This window comes from Budorcas taxicolor, chromosome 7, assembly GCF_023091745.1.
Source record: "Budorcas taxicolor isolate Tak-1 chromosome 7, Takin1.1, whole genome shotgun sequence".
In the NCBI taxonomy this organism is placed as follows: domain Eukaryota; kingdom Metazoa; phylum Chordata; class Mammalia; order Artiodactyla; family Bovidae; genus Budorcas; species Budorcas taxicolor.
Window position 1 is genome coordinate 40148759 of NC_068916.1, and position 22776 is coordinate 40171534.

Genomic DNA, 22776 nt, shown 5'->3' on the forward strand with positions numbered 1-22776 from the left:
TTAATCATAAATGCGTGCTGAATTTTGTTAAAGGCTTTTTCTGCATCTATTGAGATGATCATATGGTTTTTATCCTTCAATTTGTTAATATGGTGTATCACACTGATTGATTTGCATATATCAAAGAATCCTTGAATTCCCAGAATAAACCCAACTTAATCATGGTGTATGAACTTTTTGATATGCTGCTGAATTTTTTTTGCTAAACTTTTGTTGATTTTTGCAACTATGTTCATCAGTGATATTGGCCTGTAGTTTTCTTTTTTTGTGTTGTCTTTGTCTGGTTTTGGTATCAGGGTAATGGTGGCATTGTAGGATGAATTTGGGAGTGTTCCTTCCTCTGAAGTTTTTTTGAAAGAGTTTTAGAAGGATAGGCATTAGCTTTTCCCTAAATGTGATAGAATTCTTCTGTGAAGCTATCTTGTCCTGGGCTTTTGCTGTTGGGGAGATTTTTGATCACAGCTTCAATTTCAATGCTTGTAATCGAGTTGTTCATAATTTCTATTTCTTCCTAGTTCAGTCTTGGAAGATGGAACTTTTCTAAGAATCTGTCCATTTCTTCCAGGTTATCCATTTTATTGCCATACAGTTGTTCATAATAGTCTCTTATAATCCTTTGTATTTCTGCACTGTCCGTTGTAACCTCTTCTTTTTCATTTCTAATTGTGTTGATTTGATTCTTCTCTCTTTTGTTCTCGATGAGTCTGGCTAAAGGTTTGTCAATTTTGTTTATTTTCTCAAAGAACCAGCTTTTAGTTTTATTAATCTCTACTATTGTTTCTTTCATTTCTTTTTCATTTATTTATGCTCAGATCTTTATTATTTCTTTCCTTCTACTAATTTTGGAGGTTTTTTGTTCTTCTTTTCCAAGTTGTTTTAGGTGTAAATTGAGGTTTTCTATTCAATGTTTTTCTTATTTCTAGAGGTAGGACTGTATTGTTATAAACTTCTCTGTTAGAATTGCTTTTGCCACATCCCATAGGTTTTGAGTTGTCATGTTTTCAGTGTCATTTGCTTATAGAAATTTTTTATTTCCCTTTTGATTTCTTCAGTAACCTGTTGGTTACTTAGAAATGTGTTGTTTAATCTCCATGTGTTTGTGCTTCTTACAATTTTTTTCTTGTAATTGATATCTAGTTTCATAACTTTGTGACTGGAGAAAATGCTTAATACAATTTCAATTTTCATAAATTTACTGAGGTTTGATTTGTGACCCAAGATGTGGTGTATCCTGGAAAATGTTCCATGTGCACTTGAGAAGAAGGTATATTCTTCTGTATTTGGATGGAATGTCCTGAAGATATCAATGAGATCCAACTCATCTAATGTATCATTTAAGACTTGTGTTTCCTTATTAATTTTCTATTTTGATGATCTGTCCACAGGTGTGAGTGGAGTGTTAAAGTCTCCTACTATTACTGTGTTACTGTCAGTTTCTCCTTTTATTTCTGTTAGTGTTTGTCTCATGTATTGAAGTGCTGTTATGTTGGGTGCATAGATATTTACAATTGTTATGTGTTCCTCTTGGATTGATCCCTTGATCATTATGTAGTGTCCTTCCTTATCTCTTGTCATCTTTTTTAATGGTCTATTTTGTCTGATATGAGGATTGCTACTCCAGCTTTCTTTTGCTTCCCAGTTGCATGAAAGATATTTTTCCATCCTCTCACTTCGGTCTATATGTGTCTCGAGGTCTGAAGTGGGTTTCTTATAGACATATATATGGGTCTTTAATCTATTTATATTTAAAATAATCATTGATACATATGTTCCTATTGTCATTTTCTTAATTGTTTGGGGTTGAATTTGTAGATCCTTTTTCTTCTCTCATATTTCTTGACTATATAAGTTCCTTTCACATTTGTTGTAAAGCTGATTTGGTGTTACTGAATTCTCTTAACGTTTGCTTGTCTGAAAAGCTTTTTATTTCTCCATCAATTTTGAATGAGGTCCTTGCTGGGTATAGTAATCTTGGTTGTAGATTTTTCCCTTTCAATACTTTAAATGTATCCTGCCATTCCCTTCTGGCCTGAAGAGTTTCTGCTGAAAGATCAGCCGTTACTTGTATGGGGTTTCCCTTGTATGTTACTTGTTGCTTCTCCCTTGCTACTTTTAACATTCTTTCTCTATGTTTAGTCTTTGTTAATTTGATTAGTATGTGTCTTGGTGTGTTTCTCCTTGGGTTTACCCAAGGAGACTCTTTGTGCCTCTTGGACTTGATTGACTATTTCCTTTTCCATGTTGGGGAAATTTTTTAAAATTTCTCATACCTTTTCTTTTACTCTTCCTCTTCTGGGACCCCTGTGATTCGAATGTTGGTGTGTCTGATATTGTCCCTGAGGTCTCTGAAATTGTCCTCAGGTTTTTTTTTTTTTTTCATTCTTTTTACTTTATTCTGCTCTTCAGAAGTTATTTCCACCATTTTATCTTCCAGCTCACTGATTTGCTCTTCTGCTTCAGATATTCTGCTACTGATTCCTTCTAGAGTGTTTTGCCAGGAGAAATATCAGTAACCTCAGATATGCAGATGACACCACCCTTATGGCAGAAAGCGAAGAAGAACTAAAAAGCCTCTTGATAAAAGTGAAAGAAGAGAGTGAAAAAGTTGGCTTAAAGCTCAACATTCAGAAAACTAAGATCATGGTATCCAGTCCCATCACTTCATGGCAAATAAATGGGGAAAAAGTGAAAACAGAGGCATACTTGTTTGGGGGGGGGCTCCAAAATCACTGCAGATGGTGATTGCAGCCATGAAATTAAAAGACACTTCCTCCTTGAAAGAAAAGTTGTGACCAACCTAGACAGCATATACAAAAGCAGAGACATTACTTTGCCAACAAAGGTCCATCTAGTCAAAGCTATGGTTTTTCCAGTAGTCATGTGTGGATGTGAGAGTTGGACTATAAAGAAAGCTGAGCGCCAAAGAATTGATGCTTTTGAGCTGTGGTGTTTGAAAAGACTCTTGAGAGTCTCTTGGACTGCAAGGAGATCCAACCAGTCCATCCTAAGGGAAATCAGTCCTGAATATTCATTGGAAGGACTGATGCTGAAGTTGAAACTCCAATACTTAGGCCATCTGATGTGAAGAGCTGACTCATTTGAAAAGACCTAATTCTAGGAAAGATTGAAGGTGGGAGGAGAAGGGGATGACAGAGGATGAGATGGTTGGATGGCATCACTGACTCAGTGGAGATGAGTTTGGGTAAACTCTGGGAGTTGAGATGGACAGGGAGGCCTGGTGTGCTGGGGCCCATGGGATCACAGAGTCAGACACAACTGAGTGACTGAACTAAACTGAGAGTATTTTTAATTTCAGTAATCGTGTTGTTTGCATGTTTATTCTTTAATTCTTCTAGGTCTTTGTTAATTGATTCTTGCATTTTCTCCATTTTGTTTTCAGGGTTTTTGATAATCTTTACTATCATTATTCTGAATTCTTTTTCAGTCCTTTGCCTATTTCCTCTTCATTTATTTGGACTTCTGTATTTCTAGTTTGTTCCTTCATTTGTGCAATATTTCTCTGCCTTTTCATTATTTTTTTAAATTATTGTGTTTGAGGTCTTCTTTTCCCAGGCTTCAGGATCAAATTCTTTCTTCTTTTTGATTTCTGCCCACCTATGGTTTGTCCAGTGGTTTGTGTAAGCTTTGTATAGGGTGAGATATGTGCTGAGTTTTTGTTTGTTTATTTGTTTGTTTTTCCTCTGATGGGCAAGGCTAAGTGAGGTGGTAATCCTGTCTGCTGATGATTGGGTTTGTATTTTTGTTTTGTTTGTTTTTAGATGAGGTGTTCTGCACAGGGTGCTACTGGTGGTTGGGTGATGCTGGTATCTTGTATTCAAGTGGTCTTCTTTGTGTGAGTTCTCACTATTTGATACACCCTAGGGTTACTTCTCTGGTAGTCTAGGGTCTTGGAGTCAGTGCTCCCACTCCAAAGGCTCAGGGCTTGATCTCTGGTCAAGAACGAAGATTCAACAAATGGTTTGTTATGGCATTAAGTGAGATTACAACAAATATCCAAAAATTACCAACCAAAGAGGAACCCTAGATAAATGGCAGTTACAAAGTCAGGCAAATAATAATTAAAATAATGGAATATATGCAGATACATATACACCTATCAGTTCCATTCAGTTCAGTCGCTCAGTCGTGTCCGACTCTTTGCAAACCAATGAATCGCAGCACGCCAGGCCTCCTGTCCATCACCACCTCCCAGAGTTCACTCAGACTCACCTCCATCTAGTTGGTGATGCCATCCAGCCATCTCATCCTCTGTCGTCCCCTTCTCCTCCTGCCCTCAATCCCTCCCAGCATCAGAGTCTTTTCCAAAGAGTCAACTCTTCGCATGAAGTGGCCAAAGTACTGGAGCTTCAGCTTTAGCATCATTCCTTCCAAAGAAATCCCAGGGCTGATCTCCTTCAGAATGGACTGGTTGGATCTCCTTGCAGTCCATGGGACTCTCAAGAGTCTTCTCCAACACCACACTTCAAAAGCATCAATTCTTCAGCACTCAGCCTTCTTCACAGTCCAACTCTCACATCCATACATGACTACTGGAAAAACCATAGCCTTGACTAGATGGACCTTTGTTGGCAAAGTAACGTCTCTGCTTTCGAATATGCTATCTAGGTTGGTCATAACTTTCCTTCCAAGGAGTAAGCGTCTTTTAATTTCATGGCTGCAGTCACCATCTGCAGTGATTTTAGAGCCCCCAGAAATAAAGTCTGACAGTGTTTCCACTGTTTCCCCATCTATTTCCCATGAAGTGATGGGACCAGATGCCATGATCTTCATTTTCTGAATGTTGAGCTTTAAGCCAACTTTTTCACTCTCTTCTTTCACTTTCATCAAGAGGCTTTTGAGTTCCTCTTCACTTTCTGCCATAAGGGTGGTGTCATCTGCATATCTGAGGTTATTGATATTTCTCCCAGCAATCTTGATTCCAGCTTGTGCTTCTTCCAGCCCCGCGTTTCTCATGATGTACTCTGCATATAAGTTAAATAAGCAGGGTGACAATATACAGCCTTGACACACTCCTTTTCCTATTTGGAACCAGTCTGTTGTTCCATGTCCAGTTCTAACTGTTGCTTCCTGACCTGCATATAGATTTCTCAAGAGGCAGGTCAGGTGGTCTGGTATTCCCATCTCTTTCAGAATTTTCCATAGTTTGTTGTGATCCACACAGTCAAGGGTTTTGGCATAGTCAATCAAGCAGAAATAGATGTTTTTCTGGAACTCTCTTGCTTTTTCAATGATCTAGAGGATGTTGGCAATTTGATCTCTGGTTCCTCTGCCTTTTCTAAAACCAGCTTGAACATCTGAAAGTTCACGGTTCACATATTGTTGAAGCCTGGCTTGGAGAATTTTGAGCATTACTTTACTAGCATGTGAGATGAGTGCAATTGTGCAGTAGTTTGAGCATTCTTTGGCATTGCCTTTCTTTGGGATTGGAATGAAAACTGACCTTTTCCAGTCCTGTGGCCACTGCTGAGTTTTCCAAATTTGCTGGCATATACACCCATAAGCAAAGTCAAAACAGTCCAACAAAAATAAAGTATTGTAGATTGACCTAGTGAACAAAGGAAATCAAAAATTATATTTACCAGTTGAGAACAAAACTAACTAAAGCACAAACTGGAAAACAAAACTAAAGTAAGGTGCCAAGTAGGGGATAAAGCAATGAAAACAAAACTAACAAATATGTTGAAAGGAAAGGAAAGAAAAAAAAAGAGAAAGAATAGCTATGCAAAGTTAAATAGAGGTAGATGAAGAAGATTTAAATACATTAAAGATTAGCTGTAAAGGGAAAAGAATAGTAGGAAAGGCAAACAAAAGAATAAATTTAGAAAAAATATAAAAGGTTTAATAAATTAAGATTGAAAAAAGAGAAAAGGGGGGGGGGGGGAGGAAAACTCCACAGAACTGCAAAAGCCCAACATAGAGGCAGAGATTTATAACAGCAATAAAAAAAATGTGATGGAGGAAAAAAAGAAAAGCTCAAATCTTAATTAGATTTCATAATGCCAATAAAATCATCAACTACAATAGATGGGCAAAAATGAAAACAGAAAAAAATCTGAAAGAATCTACAGAACAAGTCAAAACATATGAATAATAAATTCTTTTTTTTTTTTTTTTAAGTCACTGTTGTCAGAGTCCTCTCCCTTGCTGGGAGTAACAGTCCACCTCACCTCCCTAGGATGCCCTCCAACAATGTGTTGATCTCTGGGCCTGCTGTGGGGCAGCTCAGATTCTAATCTGGTCCTGCTTCTATATGTTCTTGCCTCCAATGTCCACAGCTATCAGAAGTAGTGCATTTTCTTTGGTGGGAGCTCTCAGTGACTTTTATATATTCGATAGACACAGAGTCTTCCTAGTTGATCGTGTGGATTTAATCTGCAGCTTGTACAGCTGGTGGGAATGTTTTGGGTCTTCTTCCTTAACCACACTCCCCCTGGGTTTCAATTGTGGTTTTATTTCCACTTCTGTATGTTGGTCGTCCACTGGGGTTTGCCCCTGATGCTGTCCTGGAGGACTTGAGCTTGCTGCTGTGAGGGCCAGGTATGGAGGCGGTGCAGCTGCTTGGGTCGCTGGGGTCCTAGCAGCACCAGGTGCTCAGGGGAGTTGGCAGCTAAGGCAGCAGGAAATATAGTGCTCTATAAGGTTACGGCAACCAGTATTGGCCAATACACTCCAGTATTCTTGCCTGGAGAACCCCTCTTCCTGACAGAGAAGCCTGGCAGGCCACAGTCTACAGGACTGGAAAGAGTTGGATACTACTGAAGTGACCCTGTGCACACAGATACAAGACTTTTCTTGCCTGTGGCAGCTCTGCCCCAGTGAAAGTTGAGCATGAAGGTGGCACACCTGCCTGGCTTGCGAGGACCCTGGAAGCGCCAAGTGTGCAGGGACATGGACTGCCTCTGCTGCAGAGTTATAGCCCTATCAGAGTCTTTTTTTCAAGCCTCTTGTAGCTGGCTTCTTTGTCCAGTCTTTCTCCATAGCTCCGCCCATTCAGGCACTTAGAGGGCTCCCTTGCCTGGGTTCCTTCTCTGTTGTTCAGAGAGTCAGCCACATAGAGATGCCCCCCTGGCTGGGGTCCTACTCTGTAGATCGGCAAGTCAGGCACTTAAAGGAGCACTCTGGGTGGGGTCCTGCCCTGTAGTCCAGTGAATCAGGAGTTTGATGGGCCAGCCTCTCTATTGTTCAGCTGCTGATGCTGGCATGTGGGGAGAGAGAGGCTATGGTGATGGCTCCAACACTTACGTGTGACTCAGCAGTTTGCCTTGCTTTCATGGCTGCCCGTCTTTCCTCCACAGGCATTTCCCACCACAATCTCCTCTCTCACCTCCTCTCAATCCATCTCTCTTCAGTCAACAGCAGCCCTTGCCCTGTGATTGCTCCACAATCCCCAAACTCCATGTCCCCATCTGGAGTATGTATGACTGTGGCAAGGATTGTCTGATTCTCATTCCATTTAGGCTGCCACAGGTCAGCTGTTTCACTCTCAGCCTTAAATGTTTCTCCTCTGACTCAGACAATTGCCCTGATGTGGGGATCAGATGCCTGCTTCAGTTCCCCCACCCGCCGAGGGCAGGTCCAGTCCTACTAACACTTCTGTTTTTCCCCCTAGTTCCTTCATCCTACCGAGTTTTGCATGGTTCTATATATTCTTTCCCTCTTATCATGTATTCCTGCCCACTCTCAGCTGGTGTACTGCAAGCCCTTCTGTGTCTGAAGGTGTAGTCTTGATGTATCTGTGGTGAGAGGTGTACTCCCATCCACCTACTCCTCAGGCATCTTGTTCTCTCCGACACAGAGAATCTTAAAAACAGCAAGAGAAAAATAATTTATCATGTACTCGTTTGTCCCTAGAACATTAGAAAAATTCAGGTGAAATTTTGGGCCAACCCAATACATGGGCTTGTATTAGCATAGAACAAATGACTGCATATTGGATCCATTCCTTTTACTTAAACTTTTATATTCTATGGCTTTTGCTACAAGTTTAGAATGTTGTCTATAACCTGAAATATATAGGAGAGCCCATTCTCAAGGCTCTGATCTTTAAAGATGTAACACTTTTCCAGCCATGTAGAGATAAAAAGCTGCAGAACAGAAAATAGCATTTGTCCTGTTGGAGGTTTACAGGAACACCATGATCTGATGTACTTGGACAGATGCAAGAACAAAGGATTCTGACACCAAGAAATTTGCAATCGCCAACCACAGATTTTGCCCTTTTTGCGTAAAAGAAGCCTGAATTCTAACTTGGGCAAGATGGTCGTTTTGGACAATAGTACACCCTCTTCTCAGTTTTCTGGTTTTCTGAATAAAGTTACTATTCTTTGCCCCAACAATTTGTCTTGAGATTTATTGGTCTGTTGTACAGCAAGCAGTATGAACTTGGACTGAGTAACAGGCTCAGTAAAATCTGCAATAGATTTTTTCATCAGAAAACACTGGAGACAAGAAGAAAATTAACTGACATTTTAAAACACTGATAGAAAAAAAAAAAACTATAAACAAAGAATTTTATATCTGGCAAAACTATACTTCAAAATGAAGGAGAAATAAGACATTCTTAGCCAAACAGAAGCCAAGGGGGTACATTGATAGTAGAATTTTTCTATAAGAAATGTTATAGTATGTCATTAAGTCTGAAATGAATGGACACTGGACAATAACTTGAGGCCGTATGAGAAATAATGAACTCTGGTAAAAATAACAATGGTAAGTATTTAAAACAGTATTGTTGCATTTCTTGGCTTGTAATTTTTTCTCTGTATTATTTAAGAGGTAAATATATTAAACAATAATTATAAACCTATGTTAACTTGCACACGAAGTGTAAAGATATAATATTCGAGAACTTACTTACAAAACAGAAAGAGACTCACAGACTTAGAGAACGAACTTACGGTTGCTGGGGGAAAGATGGGGGAAAGAGATAGTTAGGGAATTTGGGATGGACATGTACACACCACTCTATTTAAAATGGATAATCAACAAAGACCTACTGTATAGCATATGGAACTTTGCTCAAGTTCCTGGCACCCTGGATGGGAGGGGAGTTTGGGGGAGAATGGATACATGCATATGTATGACAGAGTCCCTTTGCTGTCCACCTGAAACTACTATAACATTGTTAACTGGCTATACTCCTATACAAAATAGAAAGTTAAAATATATATATAGTGTTAGAGACAACAACAAAATAAAGGAAAATAGAGCTATGTAGGAGCATGACTTTTGTATGTTATAAAGGCAAAGTTTGTATTAAGTCAAACTAAATTAGTATACATTTAAGATAAGAATTGTACTCCCTATGGTAAAAGCTAAGAAAATATCTTAAAATACATACAAAAGAAAATGAAAGAATTCCCTGGCAGTACAGTGGTTAGGACTTAGAACTTTCACACTTTCGCTGCAGGAGCCCAGGTTTGATTCCTGGTTAAGGAACTAATATCTTACAGGGGGAACTTAAATCATCACAGCATGTCCAAAAAATAAATACATTTTTAAAAAGGTTTGAATATAAAATTTTAAAAATTTAAAAATAAAATAGGGAGGGAATAAAAACAATCAAATAATGCCCCCCAAAAATAAATTACACAGAAGGAAGCAATGGAAAAAATGGAAAACTAAAAATATATATATAGAAAATGAATATCAAAATAGCAGAAGTAACTGTCCATATCAGTAATTACTTTAAATTTCAATGAACTAGGCTCTCCAATTAAAAGGCAAAGACTGGCAAAACACATTTTTTGAAATATCATTCAATTCCATGTTGTCTATAAGAAACTCTCTTAGATTTGAAACCACAAGTAGATGGAAAATAAAAAGATGGAAAAAGGATGCTCCACACAAACATAGCCAAAAAAGAGCAGAGGTGGAAATATTAATATAAGAAAAAATATATAGTTTAAAGTACTATATTACATTATATGTTACAAGGGACTAAGTACATCTTATGTTGAGAAAATTGTCAATTCATCAAGCAGCTATAACAATTTTAATCATACATATATTAAACACAGCCCCAAATTATGTGAAGCAAACTTTGATAAAATTGAACTGAAAAGAGACAGTTCTGTGATAATGGTTGAAGACTTAGTATTTCACTTTCAAAAACTGATAGAACATCTAGATAGAATATCAGTTAGAAAATAGAGGGTATCAACAATATTATAACCCAACTTTGTATACTAGACATATATAAAACATTCTACCCAGAAACAGAAGACACACATTCTCCTCAAGTGTACATGGAGCATTCCCCAGGATACACCATATGTTAGACTAAAAATTGTCTCAATAAATTCAAATATTGAAATAATATCGTATCTTCTTTGACCAAAATAGAATGAAACTAGATATCAATGATAGGAAGAGAATGGAAAATTCAAAAATATTGTGGAAATTAAACAGCACACTCTTAAAAAAACAAATGGACTAAAGAATAAATAAAAGGTAAATTAGAAAAAATCTTGAGACAAATGAAAATGAAAACATAATATACCAAAATATGGGATGCCAGGAAAGTAATGCTCAGAGAGAAATTTACAGCCTATATCAGAAAGGAAGTAAAGAACTCAAAATGATCACCTAACTTTATACTTTAAAGAAAAAGAGAAAACTAAACCAAAAGCTAGAAGAATGAAAAAAGCAAAGATTAGAGTGAAGATAAAGAGATTAAAAAACAGTAAATAAAATTGACCAAAGTCTTTTCTTTAAAGATAAACAAAATTGAACAAGCTTAAGCTAGAATGGTAAACAAAAAGAGAGAAGTCAATAAAATAACTAAAATCAGAAATGAAAGTAGGGATATTACCAAAGACTGTACAGAAATAAAAATGAGTATAAGAGAATACCATGAACTGATGCTGAAGCTCCAATACTTTGGTCACTTGATGTGAAGAGCCAACTCATTGGAAAGGACCCTAATGCTAGCAAAGATTGAGGGCAGGAGGTGAAGAGGGTGATAGAGGATGAGATGGTTGGATGGCATCATTGATTCAATGGACATGAATCTGAGCAAACTCAGGGACATAGTGAAGGACAGGGAAGCCTGGCGTGCTGCAGTCCATGGGGTCACAAAGAGTCGGACACAACTGAACAACTGAACAACAACCTCACACTAGGAAGAGTAACTTCTTTTTGTGGATTGTTTTTTCCTCTGCAATCCTTAGTGTTCTTTTACCATTTCAGTTCTCAAATATCTGGTTAATGACTCTTTACACTACACTTTTTCTACTAAAGTAACTGATAAAGTTTTTATTCCTGGCTGTACTCTGACTGATATGTAAGTTATTAAACAATGGCTCGAATTCTGTCCTTATTTCTGTTCTAATCTCCACTTTCCAAAACAGATATAGTTTTACTTTCGCAGAACTTTAAGTACAGAAATAATCACAGTTGCCACAGCAAATTTGGCATCTGAATAGTGCTTTTAAAAATGTTTTCATACATATATCCCTTTTGATGTCTTCTTCTTGCCTTCATTCAATAAGGTTTATTAAGTAACTACTACCTATGAGGCACAGAACCAGGTACTGGAAATATATAAATAATTTATTAGCAGTTAGGGATATATTTGTATTTTTTATTTAAGCATAGTTTGTTTACAATGTTTTGCCAATCTCTGCTATACAGCAGAGTGACTCAGTTTTACACACATATATATTCTTTTTTAAATGTTCTTTTCCATTATGGTTTATCCCAGGAGATTGGATATAGTTCCCTGTGCTACACAGTAGGACTTTGTTGCTTATCCATTCTAAAGGAAGTAGTTTTCATGTACCAACCCCAAACTCCCATTCCACACCTCTTCCTCCCCCACATCCCTTAGACTAAGAACCATCCAATAAAGAATCATACTCAATTTCTCCCATCTAGAAAGCTTTTATTTAAAATATTTATAATTATTAAGTGAAATAATCAACTAAGTAATATAGATGATACATAAATGAAAAAAGACTGTGCCCAGGACATAGCAAGCACTCAATAAAACACAATTATAACCAAGAAGAATTAAAAATAGAGTGAATTTCCTTCAAAGACTTCATAAATGATCAATAATGATAATAATAACAATGCATTGCTTCCTCACAGTGCTTTAGATTTACATGTAGTTATTCCAACAAAATCCCTGTGAGGTAGGGCAGTGTCATGATTCTCATTTATTGATGAGGAAACAGTCACTCACAAAGCGTGAATGACTCGCCAACATTATGCAAACAGGAGGTGGCAGCACCAGGCTCCAGATGCCCTGGTGTTCAGTGCCAGTTGCCAACCCTGCAGTGATTCAGCCCCTTCTTCAAGGCGCCCATCACTTCCCGATTTCTCAAGCTATAAATGAGAGGGTTGAGCATAGGGGTAAGGACTGTGTAGAAGAGAGAGACCACCTTGTCATGGCTTGGGGCCCGGTAGCGCCTAGGCCTAAGGTAGATGAACATGGCTGCCCCATAGAAGAGGGACACAGCAGTAAGGTGGGAAGAACAGGTAGCCAGAGCCTTTTTACGAGCATGAGCAGAGTGCATATGGAGAACAGCCCCCAAAATTCGAGCATAGGAAGCCACAATGATGGAGAAAGGCAGGAGCAGCATGAAGACACAGCAAGCAAAAAGCAGGGAATCAAAAATGGATGTGTCTACACAGGCCAGTTTCAATAAAGCTGGAACCTCACAGAAGAAATGATCCACATTCCTTGAGCCACAGTAGGGTAAGCTTATGGCTCCCACCATTTGTATCATTCCATCTATTATCCCAAAAGTCCATGAACTCACAGCAATCTGAAGACAGACCCTCTGGCTCATGAGGATGGGATAGTGAAGTGGATGGCTAATGGCCACATAGCGGTCATAAGCCATGAGTCCCAGCAAGAGCCCTTCAGATCCCACGAGAGAGACAAAAAATCCAATTTGTATGGCACAACCCACAAAGGAGATGAACTTCCTGCCAGACAGGAAGTTGGCCGCCATCTTGGGCACAATGTCACAGACCAACAGGAGGTCCATGAGGGAGAGCTGGCTGAGGAAGAAGTACATGGGTGTATGAAGTCGAGGATCCATGTAGATGAGGCAGATGAGGAGGACATTCCCACAGAGGGCTACTGTGAAGACCATCATAACCACAGAGAATAGGGCAAAATCAGCCTGGCTATGAGAAAAGATGCCCAAGAGAATGAAGCCATCTGTGGATGATTGGTTCAACCATATCCCCATGGTTCAGCTGTTCACAGGCACCTGAAAACATGGACAGAGAAATTCTGAGATTGAGAGACATGTCTTTACTTATCTCTGAATTATTCTTCTTCAGTCATCTGTATCTTTTGCAATTCATTAGAGCACAACAGTACATGCTTAGGGATTTATAAGAGGATAGGAGCATTCCAGGTGGCACAGTGGTAAAGAACCAGCCTGCCAATGCCAGAGATGTAAGAGACATGGGTTTGATCTCTGGGTTGGGCAGATCCCCTAGAGAAGGGCATGGTAACCCACTCCAGTATTCTTGCCTGGAGAATCCCATGGACAGAGGAGCCTGGCCAGCTAGTCCATAGGGCTGCAAAGAGTTGGACATGACAGAAGCGATTTAGCACAGCACATTCTTTCATTTTTCTCAAAACACAGATGATAGGATATTTGCTATCTCATAGAACTGAACCATTTATCTACATTTGCATGTATCCATACCAAGAAGAATAGAATCCGAGTTAGTTTATGTGTCACAGGACTATTGGACAATCCTCTTTCAATAGGCAAAATACTGGCTTTCCCATATGGCACTGACTCTTTTTAGCAAGACTAAATGGACTCAGTATACTATCTCTAGCAGAACTTGGACCATTTCATCCCAAGAGATAATCCATATATGTTACAATAAAGGAAAGTAATGGATACTTGAGATGTTCTTTATTTTGCTGAGCTCAAATACCTTAGAACCATTTTTAATTCCTCTATGTCTTTTACATCCAATCTATCAGAAAAGCTTCTTGTCTATACTATTCAGAATATCTCAGAATCCAGTTAATGCTTATCTCCTCTAGAGCTGCCTTGGTCCAAGCCACTATTCTCTCTTAGATGGGCTTTTACAGGCTTCTAGTCAGTCTCTGGGCTTCTATCATTGAAACCCTAGAGTCTATTCTCATAACAGTTCAAACGTGTCTGCTTAAAATGTAAGTTATACAATGTAATTCTCATTCTGAAAGTATCTCAATGACTTCTCAAATTAAATATGAGCCACCAGGGAAGCGCCAAATTGCCCCAGATAAGGCCCAAATACTTAGAGTGGCACACAAGGCCCTACACGATACACACACAAACACGCACACTCATATCTCTGACCTCGTTTCCTACCATGTCCCCTTTGCTCACTGTGTTTCCTTGAATTCCCTTGGACACTCCCACCTTTGGATCTTTGCATTTTTTTCTCTTTTGAATGCTCTTTCCTCATATTTCTATCTCTCTTCTGCTTCAGATTTTTACTTAAATGCCAACCTCTTAAGAGATACATTCTGTGAAAGTCACTAAAATTATAAACACCTTGCATTTTCAAGTCCTTTCTTGCTTTTGTTTTGTCCACAACACTTATACCATTCAACACACACAGGATTACATTTTAAAAATTTTATTGTCTGTCTCATCCTATTGGAATAAGAGCATCATTTATCATTCACCATGACATTGGTACCCCCTAATGAGTTCAGCCCCTAATGGCTTCCTGGTTCATAGTATATCCTCAATACATATGTGTTGATTGAATAAAATAATCAAGGTGAAGAAATACATAGCTGCAACTTCCACTTTCTGAAAGTAGAGAGACTCCCGCTTCAATTGCTGGAGCCCTTGTTCTTGACCTCAGTATACTACTTCATTGCTATATTTCTTCCTTTGAGGGATAGTAAGTGATATAGTAAGAACTATCTTGAGATATTTACAAAAGAATAGAATTTCTCTGCAAATGGATTACAGGGGTATCCAGGAGACATTGATTTAAGATATATTCATGTCTACTTTCGGAGAAGGCAATGGCACCCCACTCCAGTACTCTTGCCTGGAAAATCCCAAGGACGGAGGAGCCTGGTGGGCTGCAGTCCATGGGGTCACTAAGAGTCGGACACAAGTGAGCGACTTCACTTTCACTTTTCACTTTCATGCATTGGAGAAGGAAATGGCAACCACTCCAATGTTCTTGCCTGGAGAATCCCAGGGATGGGGAAGCCTGGTGGGCTGCCATCTATGGGGTCGCACAGAGTCGGACACGACTGAAGCGACTTAGCAGCAGCAGCAGCAGCAGCAGCATGTCTACTTTACCTCCTTGCAAAGAGGAAACAAGGCAATCACACAACATACACTCTCTGTATAAAGAAACAGAGTGATTTCTAAAACTAGGATAGCTTTGCCCAGATCCACCACCATGGAGGTAGGCTCTGTGAGCTGAATTCCTGCAGAACAGAGCACATTCTGACTCATGCCCAGAAAAGACATGCCCAGGTATCCTTGCCAAAAACAACACAAAGGTGTGATGGGAGGTCCTACTACAGGAACAAATCACTGTTCCTATAGTCTTCAAATACCATCTTGGCCATATCAGACCCAGACTGAATCAATCAGCTGAACAAACCAGGTTCCACCTCACACCAGAAATTCCTCCGTTTATCTTAAGGACCTAATGTGTATATAATCATTTGGCTGCATGTACCTTCAAAGACATATACTCCACACCTCCACTTTCCCCCTCACCCACCACTGTATACTACAATACTATAGAGTTGATTAATGACATATAAGCTCCCTTGAATTCTAATTCTTATAACACTCCATACCCACCATCTCCATTTGTATGTTCAATGGGCTTATCCTACCTAAAGTGATCAGATAGAGTTCTTGGTCTCTTCTGGAAAAACAAAGCACCTGGTCTTACCTTCCCATGTAAATTAAGGGCAGGTCTGTCCAGTTTCTCAGGACATAACACATGGGTCATATTGAATTTCTCCTTCCCTCTCACATCCCAACATCATAAATCTCTGGTGGTTCTTTCTGCAAATATATCTGCCCCTGACCACTTTCCATTCTTGCCCATCCTACCTGGCCACACTGTCATCACTGCTCTCCTGGATGATGATGGTCTCTAACTGAATTTGCCTCATCAGCCGTTCCATCCCTGCCCCTATCCTCGTCTATTTGCACACTGCACTGCAAGGCAGGAGACCTGGGGTGGGAAGAGCCCCTGGAGGAGGGCATGGAAACCCACTCCAGCATTATTGCCTGGAGAATCCCCATGGACAGGGTAGCCATGGGGTCGCAAAGAGTTGGACATGACTGAGCAGCTAACCACTAAAGTGAACTCATCTCTATAAGAATAAAAGACAAAATTTTTCAAGAACAAAGGAATGCTTTTATCAACAGAGTTTCTATCACCACTCAGACCTCCTTTTCTTCTGTTCTCCCCAGAATCCTCATTACTCTGGTCTCATCAGCATCCTGTGTTTACTCCCATCCCAGCCTCAGGGACCTTAGTGCTTGCTCTTACCTATTCATGGAAATTTGATCGCACATACACTCTACCTTGTCCCTTCACCTACTAGCTAACCTTCTAAGCCAGGGCTTCCTCAGACCTGTTTGCAATTGAAATCCTTCTCTCCTCCCCATTCCTTCCCTGCCTTGTGTTTCTCATAGCATTCAAGACTGTCAGACTTGCTACATTTAATTCATACAGATTTGTCTTCTGCTTTTCAACTAGAACCCATATCCCCCAATGCCTTTTTTTTTTTTTTTTTTCTCCTTGGGGAATCCCAGCTCCTAGAGCAGTAACTGACATGCATTATACACTCAATAAATATTGTTGAATGAGTGATTGTAATATGGAAACAACTCAAGAAACTATCCTAGTATTCCATGTTATTAATTTCCTGCTCATTAATTTCATTCTTTTCTGCTATTTAGTTAATGGCTTCATTTTTTCCCTAGAAAGGACAGCATAAAGAAGCCACTTTGCAGCTAAAATATACATTGGAGGACAGGTTGACACTAAGTCCCATATCAGTCCTGTCTTTCCTGCCCCTTCACCCCTACCTCTCCCCACTCATCCTTTGTCTTCCTGCTGTAAACCACTATTCAACCCAGAAACCCAACACTAAGTCTCCCAATCCAAACCGAGAGAAAGAAAAAGGGAAAAGATCAATTAGAAATTAAAGGAAGAAAAACAGAGAAATAGATCAAATGCAAAGAACTAGAAGAAAGATGGGCTCTGTGACAAACTAGGAATGGAATGGGGTGGGAGATGGGAAGGAGGTTCAAGAGGGAGGGGACATACATACGTAGAGGTACTATGGCTGATTCATATTATGTATGGCATAAACAAATACAATATTGCAAAACAATTATCCTTCAATTAAAACTAAACAATTTTAAAAAAGAAAAGGACTAGAAGACAGAAAAGACACATAACACTAAAAGTTATATGCCCCCCAACAACTCCAAGGAAAAAAAAGGGAAAAAATGCTGAAGGAGACAGACTACAGTGGGAAGAAAAAATGATATTCAAGCAGAAATGTGAAATGACCAGCAATTAGTAATAGGAATTGGAAAGAGAAGAGAAGAAGGGTGACAGGAAAAGATCCTCACTCACCTTTAAGTGGGTTCCCTGAAGGAAAAAAAATTCAGCATATAACCTATGGTAGAGATTCCAGTGTCAAAATCATTTCATTGCTCTTTTCTTATTTGTACTTACTGGGTCAGAGTACACAGGGAGGAGACCCTTCCCCCAGCTTTGCCCTCCTTCCTCTGTCCCCATCAACTTCTCAGCCAGACTCAGGCTGAGGTGTTGCCTGCAGCCTCCCTGTGACTCTCCAGCTCACACAGCAAGACTCAGACAGACAGCAGCTTCTTCTTAGCATAAGGGGAAATGGAGAAAGTGAAGTTAGTCAAGGAGATGGTAGTGGGCAGATGGGGACAGAGTCAGGATCTGTGTATCTGAGCCCACCCTCTGATGCCAGTCCACCTTCCATGGGCTGCTTCTCTGCCACTGTTGCAGAACTGTCTCCCGTTGCCTGTGAAATACTTAACACTGAATCTGAGTGAGGAAGTTAAAACTGTCAAGTCCCAGAGGAGCCCACAAATTCCAGCCCTGGAGCAGAAGCTCCCAAGCTTATAATTAAAGAAAACCAAATAGGGAGCTTGGGGACAAGACCAGAAGAAGGCCAGCAGGATGGAGGGATGAAACCTGGCCGTTAGAGAGGCACAGGGCAGCCAGGGCACAGGAAGTGGGGCAAGTCTCTTGTGCTCTAACCTCCACCACAGACAAATCCTACATTTTCCCAGTGACCCTGAGGTCTCCCATGGGCTTTCCTGATAGGCTTTTTCTGCATCCCACAATCCACATTTTTTTTCCTTCCCCATGAAGTCAATATACATTTATTGAGAACCCATGATATACAGAGCACTGAGCGAACAGTTACACTTGAATCAAAGGTGGGACTGAACACAATTCTAGCCCTAAGGAGTTTATAACCTGATGGGAGGGAAAGAAGAGCATTCATCTTCAAGAGAGTCAAATGGTGGCATGGGGGCTGGATGTCATCCTAAACCTTGCCAAATCGGTGTCTTTCACAGTTTTTCTGTGAGCAGTCCTGTGATTTCATTATTATGTCTGTCATCCCAGTATAATCATGGACAGCACTTTCTTTCGCTCTCAAGGACGCCCCAGGTTTGATAAGTTAATAGTCACTTTAATTTTGTCTTTTTGTCCCATGAAATCAATTTTCAAAATGACCAATTCATTGGAAACCAAATTGCCTTGGTCAATTTATGTTTTTTTTTTAACTCTGTTTTTTAAATTAATATACTTATTTTAATTGGAGGCTAATTTAGTTTACAAATTTGTAGTGGTTTTTGCCATACATTGACATGAACCAGCCATGGGTATACATGTGTCCCCATCCTGAACCCCGCTCCCACCTCCCTCCCCATCCCATCCCTCATGGTTGTTCCTGAGCACCGGCTTTGAGTGCCTTATTTCATGCATCGAACTTGGACTGGTGATCTATTTCACATATGGTAATATACATGTTTCAATGCTATTTTCTCAAATCATCCCTCCCTCACCTTCTCCCAGAGTCCAAAAGTCTGTTCTTTATATCTGTGTCTCTTTTGCTGTCTCGCAAAAGAGGGTCATCGTTACCATCTTTCTAAATTCCATATATACGCGTTAATATTCTTTAACTCTTTGAAGTATGACTGATTTTATTTTATCTTCACAACAGTAATAAATATGTTTTATCTGCAATACAAAGCTCTTGGGGCCTTCAGTTGGAGGTTGATGCACAGAAAGAACAGATTAGATCAGAAGATTGAGAGAAGGGGAATTGAAAAGATAGCTGGGAAGACACAGGGAGGTGGAGACAGAGAGACCTAGAAAAAAATAGACCTCAGTCAGGCTACTTCTATGCACAGTAAACTGTTCTTTTAAGAAATTCCATACAGCCATTCATAGCCTTCTGTTTCAGCCTCCTTCTCTGTCATTGTCCTCAACCTGCTGACCTACTCTGGTTTCCTATAAGAACTTGAAGTTTTTCCACGTCCATATTTTTGCTCAAGTTAAACTTCCATTGGAAATTATTTTGTCTGATTTGTCTTTTCCTACTTAAACAATTTATTCTATAAAGACCCATCTAAAGCTCTTCATTACTATTCTCCCCTTCTAAAAATTCATTCCACACCCTTTAAGCCTCTCTAAGCTCACACAGTGTATTGTCCATACAACTGGCAATTTGTTCAGTTCAGTTCAGTTCAGTCACTCAGTCGTGTCCGACTCTTTGTGACCTCATGAATCGCAGCACTCCAGGCCTCCCTGTCCATCACCATCTCCCGGAGTTCACTCAGACTCACGTCCATCGAGTCCGTGAGCCTGTGAAATCTATTATGTTAGTATTTATTTAAACTACATAGTGATTGGGTGAAACATGATTCAGTTCAGTTCAGTTCAGTCGCTCAGTCGTGTCCGAATCTTTGTGACCCCATGAATCGCAGCACGCCAGGCCTCCCTGTTCATCACCATCTCCCGGAGTTCACTCAGACTCATGTCTATCAAGTCCGTGATGCCATCCAGCCATCTCATCCTCAGTCATCCCTTTCTCCTCCTGCCCCCAATCCCTCCCAGCATCAGACTCTTTTCCAATGAGTCAATGCTTCGCGTGAGGTGGCCAAAGTACTGGAGTTTCAGCTTCAGCATCATTCCTTCCAAAGAAATCCCAGGGTTGATCTCTTTCAGAATGGACTGGTTGGATCTCCTTGCAGTCCAAGGGACTCTCAAGAGCCTTCTCCAACACCACAGTTCAAAAGCATCAATTCTTCTGCACTCAGCTTTCTTCACAGTCCAACTCTCACATCCATACATGACCACAGGAAAAACCATAGCCTGGACTAGACGGACCTTAGTCAGCACATACAACCAAAAAAGAGCTTTGTGTTTAGCTAGGACCACCTTCATTCCATGGAAAAGAAATGCAAAAAAGCAAAATGGCTGTCTGGGGAGGCCTTACAAATAGCTGTGAAAAGAAGAGAAGTGAAAAGCAAAGGAGAAAAGGAAAGATATAAGCATCTGAATGCAGAGTTCCAAAGATAGCAAGAAGAGATAAGAAAGCCTTCCTCAGTGATCAGTGCAAAGATAGAGGAAAACAACAGAATAGGAAAGACTAGAGATCTCTTAAAGAAAATTAGAGACACCAAGGGAATATTTAATGCAAAGATGGGCTCCATAAAGGACAGAAATGGTATGGACCTAACAGAAGCAGAAGATATTAAGATGAGGTGGCAAGAATACATGGAAGAACTGTACAAAAAAGATCTTTATGACCCAGATAATCACGATGGTATGATCAATCATCTAGAGCCAGACATCCTGAAATGTGAAGTCAAATGGGCCTTAGAAAGCATCACTACAAACAAAGCTAGTGGAGGTGACAGAATTCCAGTTGAGCTATTTCAAATCCTGACAGATGATGCTGTGAAAGTGCTGCACTCAATATGGCAGCAAATTGGGAAAACTCAGCAGTCGCCACAGGACTGGAAAAAGTCAGTATTCATTCCAATCCCAAAGAAAGGCAATGCCAAAGAATGCTCAAACTACCACACAATTGCACTCATCTCACATGCTAGTAAAGTAATGCTCAAAATTCTCCAAGCCAGGCTTCAGCAATACATGAACCATGAACTTCCTGATGTTCAAGCTGGTTTTAGAAAAGGCAGAGGAACCAGAGATCAAATTGCCAACACCTGCTGGATCATGGAAAAAAGAAGAGAGTTCCAGAAAAAACATATATTTCTGCTTTATTGACCATGTCAAAGCCTTTGACTGTGTGGATCACAATGAACTGTGGAAAATTCTGAAAGAGATGGGAATACCAGACCACCTGACCTGCTTCTCGAGAAACCTATATGCAGGTCAGGAAGCAACAGTTAGAACTGGACATGGAACAACAGATTGGTTCCAAATAGGAAAAGGAGTACATCAAGGCTGTATATTGTCACCCTGCTTATTTAACTTATATGCAGAGCACATCATGAGAAACGCTGGGCTGGAAGAAGCACAAGCTGGAATCAAGATTGCCAGGAGAAATATCAATAACCTCGGATATGCAGATGACACCACCCTTATGGCAGAAAGTGAAGAGGAACTCAAAAGCCTCTTGATGACAGTGAAAGAAGAGAGTGAAAAAGTTGGCTTCAAGCTCAACATTCAGAAAACGAAGATCATGGCATCCGGTCCCATCACTTCATGGGAAATAGATGGGGAAACAGTGTCAGACTTTATTTTTTGGGGCTCCAAAATCACTGCAGATGGTGATTGCAGCCATGAAATTAAAAGACGCTTACTCCTCGGAAGAAAAGTTATGATCAACCTAGATAGCATATTGAAAAGCAGAGACATTACTTTGCCAACAAAGGTCCGTCTAGTCAAGGCTATGGTTTTTCCAGTAGTCATGTATGGATGTGAGAGTTGGACTGTAAAGAAAGCTGAGCGCCAAAGAATTGATGCTTTTAAACTGTGGTGTTGGAAAAGACTCTTGACAGTCCCTTGAACTGCAAGGAGATCCAACCAGTCCATTCTGAAGGAGATCAGCCCTGGAATTTCTTTGGAGGGAAGAATGCTGAAGCTGGAACTCTAGTACTTTTGCCACCTCATGAGAAGAGTTGACTCATTGGAAAAGATGCTGGGAGGGATTGGGGGCAAGAGCAAAAGGGGACAACAGAGGATGAGATGGCTGGATGGCATCACGGACTCGATGGACATGAGTCTGAGTGAACTCTGGGAGATGGTGATGGACAGGGAGGTCTGGCATGCTGCGATTCATGGGGTTACAAAGAGTCGGACATGACTGAGCAACTGAACTGAACTGAACTGAACTGAAGGAAAGAAACTACAACAAACAAAACTCTACCCAGTGAAACTTTCATTCAGATTTGATGGAGAAATCAAAAACTTTGCAGACAAGCAAAAATTAAGAGAATTCAATAATGCATTAAAGGATCATATACCATGATCAAGGGGGATTTATCACAGCAATGCAAGAATTCTTCAATATCTGCCAAACAATCAGTGTGGTATACAATATCAACAAACTGAATAATAAAAAATATATGATCACCTCAGCACAGAGAAGACCGTGTGAGGAGTTAGCAGGAGGCAGCCATTTGCAAGCCAAGGGGATCTTCAGAAGACTCCAGACCTGCAGATTCCTGAATTTTGGACTTCTTGCTTCTAAAACTGGAATGG

General features: G+C 40.0%; 1 protein-coding gene across 1 annotated transcript; it reads right to left on the minus strand.

Annotated features, from left to right (window-relative positions):
• Window positions 1-12278: 12278 nt before the first annotated feature.
• Window positions 12279-13226, minus strand: LOC128050863 (olfactory receptor 56). The gene has a single exon (XM_052643287.1). The coding sequence runs from the start codon at window positions 13224-13226 to the stop codon at window positions 12279-12281; it is 948 nt and encodes a 315-aa protein (XP_052499247.1).
• Between the last annotated feature and the right edge of the window lie 9550 nt (window positions 13227-22776).